General features: G+C 33.2%; 1 protein-coding gene across 1 annotated transcript in view; it reads right to left on the minus strand.

Annotated features, from left to right (window-relative positions):
- The window catches only part of LOC125652923 (cyclin-dependent kinases regulatory subunit 1-like), a 15,463-nt gene continuing 5,184 nt past the window's right edge, over positions 1-10,279 (minus strand). The window contains exons 2-3 of the mRNA XM_048882412.2: positions 10,112-10,236; positions 1-1,236 (exon numbers count right to left, since the gene is read on the minus strand). Of these exons, the coding sequence (XP_048738369.1) occupies positions 1,166-1,236; positions 10,112-10,236 (196 nt within the window). The 3' untranslated portion in view covers positions 1-1,165. The remainder of the gene's footprint in view (positions 1,237-10,111; positions 10,237-10,279) is intronic.

Here is a 10,279-nt window from a genome sequence, read left to right on the forward strand (position 1 = left end):
TCTACACAAAACAATGTTTATTTTATCTGAATGATGCATTCAAATAGAAGGACATTATTTTTTTCAACAATTTGCTGTTAGTCAGTCGTACAAATACATTCTACTCATGTAAAGTAATCTTAAAAATTTGGATGTAAAATTGTTTCACAAAACATATTCCCATATTAACCTGTTATTTGTATGTGGGAAAATATTCACCTGTACTTTTGTAGGTGTGGAAATATTCACCTGTACTTTTGCATGAGATATAAAAGTATCAAAGTATCACCCACAATGCCACGGATGACATCACTACTCATTTGAAATTATTTCTACTGTACTATATGACTCCAAATCACAAATATTGCACACTGATTATTTGCTTCATACATAAAACAGCTGGTGACATCATAACAATCAATCAACAGTCATATCAAAAATAGTGATTGTACAAAAACATTCATACATCCCACTCATTCTTCATACATCCCACTCATCCTTCAGATCAAGGACACAGAAAGATAGCTCAAGAAGAAGAAATACAAGAGATCTATAAAAACATGTCTACCTGCAATTAATGTCTGTACACAATACTATGGTCTGGGTCAGCTGATATGTAGGATACACTATACAAACTAATTTTACACATATCAGAGGAACACATAAAATATACAATGCACATACATGGAGAGATTTCTGAAGTGCTCTCTGCACAACCATAACCAATTCAATGTGTTTGAAATAAGTAAATGGTGGTACCTTTTTTAAGAAAAACAAATCTAAACTATATTCTCAGTGAAAGAAAAAAAAAAAACGAAAAAAAAGTTGAACATGTGTATATGAATGCAAGGAAAAAAAAACACCACCAACATACACATGAGATATTCAACTTGTCATTCACAATGTATTATAAATGATGTGTCTAAAATCATAGCATGCATTTCATCAGTTTTTCTTTCTTTCTTTTTAAATTCTAAATACATATTGTGCAGATTTACAACAACGAACTAAAAAAAAAAAAAAAAAAGACATGAGAAAATCAAAATCAGAACTTATGTACAATGCATCATCAGAAGGCGTTGTTCAAAGTTACTCCAAGATGTCTCTTGCACTTGAGGATTTTCCAGAGTTTTGGTATGTAGAATTTTGGGGACTCACTGGTATAAAAATACTGTCTGTATCATTGTCAATGGCAATGTCCATCTGTCACTTGAATTTGGTTGGGCAGTGGTCTTCGGAAAAGTAATATATGAGGTTCTACAAGACAAGAGATGTTTGTAAAACACATATGCCACCCATGGTGCAAAATTGAAAAGGGTTATACACACACATTATTTAATTGATAACTATCATCATTTCAAAATATTGAGCAGACAATATCTTCCTATGTCAAGAGTGGATTGATCATGTGACCTAAAAATCAATAGGGGTCATCTACTCCTTATGCTGTACCAGTGTACCAAGTTTGGTGTCAATCAAGCAAATAATTCTTAAAATATAGGAGACAATATATTACTATCCAATTCAACTATTGACCTTTGACCTCAAAATAAATATGGATCATCTTCTCCTGACCCTTGACCATGTGACCTCAAAATCAATAGGAGTCATCTTCTCCTGAATATACACCAGTGTACTAAGTTTGATGTCTGTCAAGAAAAGGGTTCTCAAGATGTTGAGCGGACAGTATATTCCAATGTCCAGTTTGACCCTTGACCTTTAAACATGTGACCTCAAAATCAATAGGAGTCACTTTCTCGTGAAGATGTACCAGTGTATCATGTTTGATGTCTGTCAAGCAAAGGGTTCTCAAGATATTGAACGGACAGTATATTCCTATGTCCAGTGTGACCCTTGACCTTTAACTATGTGACTTCAAAATCAATAAGGGTCATCTTCTCCTGAAGACGTACAGTGTACCAAGTTTGATGTCTGTCAAGCAAAGGATTCTCAAGATATTGAGCAGACAGTATATTCCTATGTCTAGTTTGACCCTTGACCATGTGACCTCAAAATCAATAGGAATCATCTTCTACTGAAGATATACCAGTGTACCAAGTTTGATGTCTGTTAAGCAAAGGGTTCTCAAGATATTGAACGGACAGTATATTCCTATGTCCAGTTTGACCCTTGACCATGTGACCTCAAATATGGGTCATCTTCTTCTGACGATGTACTGGTGTACCAAGTTTGATGTCTGTCAAGCAAAGGGTTTTCTAGACATTGAATGGTCAGTATATTCCTATGCCCAGTTTGACCCTTGACCTTTGACCATATGACCTCAAAATCAATAGGGGTCATCTACTCCTTAGGATGTACCAGTGTGCCAAGTTTGATGTCTGTCAAGCAAAGGATTCTCAAGATATTGAGCGGACATTATATTCCCATGTCCAGAGTAGATTGACCCTCGACCTTTGACTTTTTGACTTGAAAAACAATAGGGGTCCTCTTCTACTCATAACCAACCCACATATGAAATATCATAATCATTAAGCGAATGGTTCTCAAGATATCGAGCGGACAACATGTGGTCTACCGACCGACTGACAAACCGACCGACAGGTGCAAACCAATATGCCCTCTTCTTTGAAGGGGGGCATATAAAATATATCATTGACAAGCATGTACTCACAAAAAACAACAACACATGGTCTATAAAAAAATATTTCTGATTGAAATTGGTAAAATGACTGCAAAAGCAGCTGTTTATCATAATTATGTTTACTATGTAGATATGTAGATACAGATCCAGAATATTTCAGAGAGAGGGTTGCAACCCTAAAAGGGAGACGGATGTTACTTTCCTCGAAATGACAGTTAAAAAGTAAGAAAGGGCAATGAATGAATCCATCCAGTGCTCTACCACGTAACTACATGTATCTGGTCAAGTACTAGGATCGGCATGGTTGGAACATCCATCCTAATTTTTTTCTGGACTAGAGGATTTCATGTGTCATAGTCTCATAGAAGTGCTGTCATCTAATAATGTCTCCTTCCCAGAAAGGGGACATATTCAATGTTTAGTGTGAATTCTGCTTCAGACCTCCTCATACAAAGTTTGTTCAGGCCATAACTTTTTTTTTGTCTTTTGACATGGGCCTTTCATATTTGGTATGTGGATATGCCATGATAAGACAGTGTAGTGTACCATTTTTGATGACCTTTGATTTTCATTTTCATGCAAAGATCAATTAATAATTTAAAGGGACTGATTTACGATTTCCCCCAAAATTTTGTTTTTCACTTTTAATGATCAAAAACTACTGTCTAATGTGTTTAAAAGATTTCACATAAAAATTAAGGTTATACATTATCACAGAAGCTCATTTTAGAGAATATATTATTTGTTTTGTAAACAAAGATTGCAGTATGTTATTGTTTACGAAATTTTCAAAAGAAATGGAAATTGATCTAAGTTTATTATATATTTCACATTTCAAGCATTCTTTGGGTAAAATGTGTCACCTAAAAGTTAAAATTTGTGACTATGTAAATTTAAGGTAATTCCCCAGACCACGTCAAATAACGTTAGAAACGTTATTCACGAGTCACGAACGTTATCACACATTCAACGAACCCGATGGCATTTTGGTGAATTTTGTAGACCATATAAAGACTGATTGTTTGAAAGCAAACAACAAAAATTTAGAATTAAAAAACAACAACATACGAATCGCAATAATACAAACAAGCCGGTTTTATACAAGACAACGCTTGGGAGAGAAAATACTTAGAGTTATATACATCGCGAAGTCGTAAACTCTCCATACACATTGCATTATGACACAGTCGTTCAGTAATTCCCGTGAGATTTCTGCAAATATTACAGATTATGTTAAATCGTGTTGCCAACTTTCAATGTATCTATTGTAGGCCATTTGTTTTGTGTGATTTCTGATCATTAATAATGGGTAGAAATATCGAATCTCCTATTCAACAAAATGCAAATTTTTGTGTGCTACATATACTGACAGTCACATATTTTTGTTATGTTTTCCCTACAATTTATTTAAACCTGAAAGAATAAGATCGATGTTGTCATGATTTTAATAAAATATATGCATAATCTAAAGCTATACTGACATTGTAACCCCCCTTGCAAATCATAGTTTTTATATTTATTTACACGACAAAAATCGCTTTCGATCCCTTCCGAATTCATAATAAATGTGCATGTACATGTACAATGTATGTGTATATCTCTGTTGTGTCTAATGATTTCAGGGTGTTCAATTTAGATCATACGCTGACAGATTTGTCACATATTTAGGCCCTATCTAGACTAGGCCTAGGTGTCGTATGTTTGTGTTCTTGTACTACAGTATGGAGATCATGGGTGTTGTAATGTAATTCTCTTTCATCTAAAACACTTTTCTGGCAGGACACGACCTTTACTGATGTTTTGATTAAAACAACTCCGAATGTACGCGGTAGTTACATGTCGTTATGACTCGCATCGCATGGCTGTATCGTATTGTCAAAAACTACCAGAAACTAAAAATTACCAAGGGGGCGGGGAATGCAAAATTCAGATGTTTTAAAATATTCGAATTTCCCAAAATTTGTACCTTGAGCATAGGTTACCATTCTCCGAATGAGCGTTAAAATGTAAAAATCATTCTGATCTACACTACTTTGTTCCAACTAGATCTGGCGACATAATTTTATTTTTTCATCTATTGTGATGTCATGTCAGTGTTCATGTGACGTACACTGAAATGGTAATTTAGTAATGTAAATGATGAATGCAACATGTTTGCAGAGATAGGAATTTTAGACACCATTTTCCAATATGCGTTTTTTCAAGGTTTTTAACCTAGAGGGGGTCGTTGGGCTCTCAAATTATCCGATACCCTATCTACTTCTTATGTCAAATGATTGCTGGAGTGTAAAGGTAAAACATATTGAAATGATTCAAAAATCTGAAGGTTTTTGAAAACACAATTTTCCGGATATGGTAGGCTATGATTAGTCAAAATTTGACTACTATACGTGCATTTCATCACCTTGAAACCAAGAACATGATTCAGTAGATGAAAAATTATTGAAAACAGTCAAATGCAATACATTTTCTTCAAATCATATATGAAAGAAACACATTTCTATCGTTTAAATAAAGACAGTGCCTTAAAATGTATGTATATTAACACTGCTTGTTTTAAAGTGACGTGTTCTATTTTTAGAAGTGGCTGTACTTTGAGAAAGGCCGCTAAACATATTTTGCTTCGGGAATTTGGTCAATACACATCCTCGACTAAATACATGCAAATTTTGATAGAAATCTGTAGGTTTTTCAATACTAAGATGTGGTATGAGGAATGACCTTAAGATGTTTTATATTACAAAATTAATATTTCACTGGTTTGTTTGTATACATTAAAAGACTCGAGTCTTTATTTACATAACACAGATTTAAGGCTAAAATATTGCTTTTATTCTTACATTCAAAAGGTCAGAATTATGGCTGTAAATATAAAATTAGTTATATTTTTAATGTCTAGCATCAAAAATGAAAAATATTTTTATTAAAAATTGGGAACCAGTCCCTTTAAAACTGTATGGTCCGAATTACAACATTTTTTTTCCATCTCGTAAAAACGCTATTAAATCATCGCACATATGTAGTTGTGAGACTGTATGACATGTCATACATTATTTCACCTGTTTTAACCAAAATTATTTAATTCTAAATCGGTGTTTACAAACAACCACGTCACTCTGCCATTTCAAGTGACAGTCACGTGACCAGTTCAAACTTTCATCGGTGGTCTTATCTGTGTAAAGCTGTGTATTTTGTTACAAAGGTACCACGCCATAAGTTTAATAGAAATAAAAATATCAAATACCACTTAGTGATTCGTTGTTTTACGCTCTTTCAGTCTTAAAACTAGACAGTTGCGTATGAGTTAATACATCATGTTGGGATTCCCCTGACATACGTGGGGCTATTTATATACACTCATACACTGTATAATTTTTGCATTATCCAGAATACCTCAGGCCTTTCACTGAATACACCGAACTTTGGGTGAAAGGCCCAAGGTTTTCCGGATGATTTATATAAGTACCACACTAAATTTACTTTCTAAATAATATTCTCACTGTTTTCTTTTACATGCAGATGTTTTCAAGCATGTAATTAAGGGAAAGTTGATAACTTTGTAAAGAAATTAATCTGCTTTAAAGTAATTATGTAGAAAAATAATACATGAACATCGTGTCATACAGTTTTAATAGGAATTAATAGGATGTTTTGACATTTCTTTGTCGAGACCAAAACTTTTTTTGCCTTCTGATATAAGCCTTTGATATTTGGTATGTGGGTTTACCATAACAGTGTGTAATGTGCCATTTTTCCTGACCTTGACCTTTAATGTAAAGGTCAGATAAATAATTTTTGGGTTAGACCTTTGATATTTGGTAAACCATAAGACAGAGTAACATGCAATTTTTGGCAGTGCCGTGTACCAATTTTGATGACCATTGACCTTTAATGTGAAGGTCAAATAAAAGTTTTAGGACATTTTTGTTGTCCACACCATAACTTTTATGTCTTACCTTTGACAATGACCTTTTATGTAAAGGTCAAATAATAGAATAATGGAGTTTGGTTGGGTTTTTTTTGGGGGGTGGGGTGGGGGGGTGTGTGTGTCCACACCATAACTTTTTTGTCAATTGACATAGGCCTTTGATATTTGGTATGTTGATTAATTTAACTTACTATCATATGTTCACAACACTGTTCCTTAAATTGTTTGAAACACATACATGTATAGACGGATGTGATGTACTGTGAGTCGTAATTTTCTACTTTACAAATGTTTCCAAAAAATGTTATAAAAAATATTGAAAATGAAAGGGGAGATATCAGTTTTAGTGTGCTAAAACAATTCTTCCTCGTTAATATTAAGAGGACGGCAGGACTTACAGGTCACACGAGTATTTAATAGTATCACTAGTCCCCGAGTCTATGAAATCTAGAAATAAATCCCTGTTCTGAATTTATAAACTAAATTTTAATACTGAAACAGTATAAAACTAGATGTGTTCTTAAAACTTAAATGCCCATGAAAGAGTCTATACTGATGAAAGGCTTTATTCAATTAATATATGTAACATTAAAATGATACGACTCATTTGGACCCATCCTACACCCTGAGGTGGTGAAATTGACAATTTTGGTATGTCCTTGTCTGCTATCCTAAACATATATTTTTTTAAATGCCAAATCAGCAAACTTAAAAGTCTTTCCAATGATAAACACAATAACAACCCTCTCGAATCAAGAAACTTACAGATTTGATAAAAGACTACCTACTTTTCCTAAATATCCACTTAGTTTCAAATTTATATCAATAGCATTAAGATGAAACACATAGACACTACATATAAGGTTTGACCTCACCCTGGAGTCAGAACCTTTACCCTAGGGATCATGAAATTTATAATTTTGGTAAAGGCCTTCCTGCTCTACATCAGGATGCTTTTTTTTTAAAACCATGTGTAGTTGTAGAGAATATTTTTGAAAATTAGTTAATTTTTGGCAGTTTTTGCCCCTCCCTTAAGAAAATTAGTAAATTGTTGGCAGTTTTTGCCCCTCCCCTATGTATGTCCACCTGGTCCCAAAGATACTTCACACAAAATTTGAAAAGAATTAGAATGGCAGAAATCAAGAGGTTAAAAATGTTCAATTGTTAATGCATGACAGACGCTGACTATTATACATCTCAATAATCCAAGTTCCATAACTTTGACAAAACCGAAAGATCTGAAAACCAAACGGGGTTGTCTCCCTTTTCTAATCCACGCATTACCACCTTTACATTTTATGAAAATATTGAAAGATTAATCTCAAATTATTGCCATAGAAAGTAGTAAAGTCTAAGTCCCATAATTCAGTAATGACAAAATCTGAAAATCAAAAGGGGTCTTCCTCAGAAAAATCCAATTAAGTTATTGTATGTCATAAACACAAACAGTGCTTAAATATGTATATATGGAAAAACAGTGATTACACTAGGACACCTGCTAGACATGAATGGGAGCCTAATACCTTTTTCAAATAAAGACCAGTGAAGGGGAGGTTGTAACATCCATCCCCCCACCTGGATTTCCCATTGATTGATATGGTACTAAATGAGATAATGACAGAAGTAAATGTTCAAGGTTCAACGTCTCTCTGGTAAGCATGATCAACAATTCATTGTAATTGTCATGTTTTTAAATATCAGTGATTCTTCAAACTTTCACCCACAAAGTCAAACTGGCAAAGTAATATGAACATTATTTAAAATGAAAAACATTGCTGAAAGAAAATCTGAACTTTGTCGTATGCAGAGGTGACGTTGTGCCTTAAACAACATGATAAATACACAATATTTACAGGTGGGGTGTGATGAAATGTATGAAGATGAGACTACTTCTGCTCATTGGTCAAGGGTCGTCTGAACATCAGAATGTGGGGTTCTGAAAAAGTAAGGTCATGTCTGAACTATATGCCTGGTTATCTAATGCTGTAGTACATCCAATGTCACTGTTATAATGATGTAGATCATATAATGTACTGTTTGTCTGTTACCACCATTACACATACATAAGGCAGTTCAAAAACTCAACAGAATGACATTCTAAAAACATGAATCAGTATACAATACATTATTCAAAACAGCTGTATTACACAATATCACAGAGAACTATAATAAACAGCTGTATCACACAATATCACATTAATATATATTAAAACGAAATAAGATGAATGTTGAAACTAATGTATTACCAAGTAAAAACATGATTATAGATAACACCCTGTATGCCTTTTCTACATTTTATTCATTAAATGTAATTTTATTATCTGGTTTTTAATAGTCACTTGTCTTTTTTCTTTGTCCACTAAAGTGTAATCGATGTCAGATGACAGAAACTTATGGGAGATTTTACCACCCCTTCCCCTAACTTTTTATCCAATATCGATCATTTGATCTCGTCCCTAACTGACTTGATTTCAACGAAACAGAAATTTACCTTGCAAATATACAATGATTTTTTCAAAAAGGTTATTTATTGTTAAAATAGATGTACATATTTACCACACAAATTTCTAATAAATAACAAAGTTTCATTCTCTAAGTACTCAGAGCACTATCATTACAATTTCCAGTCGTTTTACACAGTAAGAAATAGTTACTGAAAGTTCCTACTCAAAAACCTCTCAACAGAAACTCCTACTGCCAAAAATTGTATGAGGGTAAATGTGTAACTTTCTACATTTTTGATAGTGAAACGAGATAAACTGTACACAGATAAATGTGTAACTTTCTACATTTTTGATAGTGAAATGAGATAAACTGTACACAGATAAATGTGTAACTTTCTACATTTTTGATAGTGAAATGAGATAAACTGTACACAGTTAAGTGTGTAACTTTCTACATTTTTGATAGTGAAATGAGATAAACTGTACACAGCTAAGTGTGTAACTTTCTACATTTTTGATAGTGAAATGAGATAAACTGTACACAGATAAATGTGTAACTTTCTACATTTTTGATAGTGAAATGAGATAAACTGTACACAGATAAATGTGTAACTTTCTACATTTTTGATAGTGAAATGAGATAAACTGTACACAGCTAAATGTGTAACTTTCTACATTTTTGATAGTGAAATGAGATAAACTGTACACAGCTAAGTGTGTAACTTTCTACATTTTTGATAGTGAAATGAGATAAACTGTACACAGATAAATGTGTAACTTTCTACATTTTTGATAGTGAAATGAGATAAACTGTACACAGATAAATGTGTAACTTTCTACATTTTTGATAGTGAAATGAGATAAACTGTACACAGATAAATGTGTAACTTTCTACATTTTTGATAGTGAAATGAGATAAACTGTACACAGATAAATGTGTAACTTTCTACATTTTTGATAGTGAAATGAGATAAACTGTACACAGCTAAGTGTGTAACTTTCTACATTTTTGATAGTGAAATGAGATAAACTGTACACAGATAAATGTGTAACTTTCTACATTTTTGATAGTGAAATGAGATAAACTGTACACAGATAAATGTGTAACTTTCTACATTTTTGATAGTGAAATGAGATAAACTGTACACAGGTAAATACCTGGATTGTGTTTCATATAATGTATCCATCCCTGACTCTGCTGTACACCAAGACTTCGCCATTCTGTTTCCGTCATCAGTTTATTGGGAACCAGTTTAGCAATCTCTTTTGGTAGCATCACATGTCTGAAATACATACAAATACAGTCAACTCTCGATAAACCGCCAC

The sequence above is a fragment of the Ostrea edulis genome, chromosome 5 (genome assembly GCF_947568905.1).
Source record: "Ostrea edulis chromosome 5, xbOstEdul1.1, whole genome shotgun sequence".
NCBI lineage: Eukaryota > Metazoa > Mollusca > Bivalvia > Ostreida > Ostreidae > Ostrea > Ostrea edulis.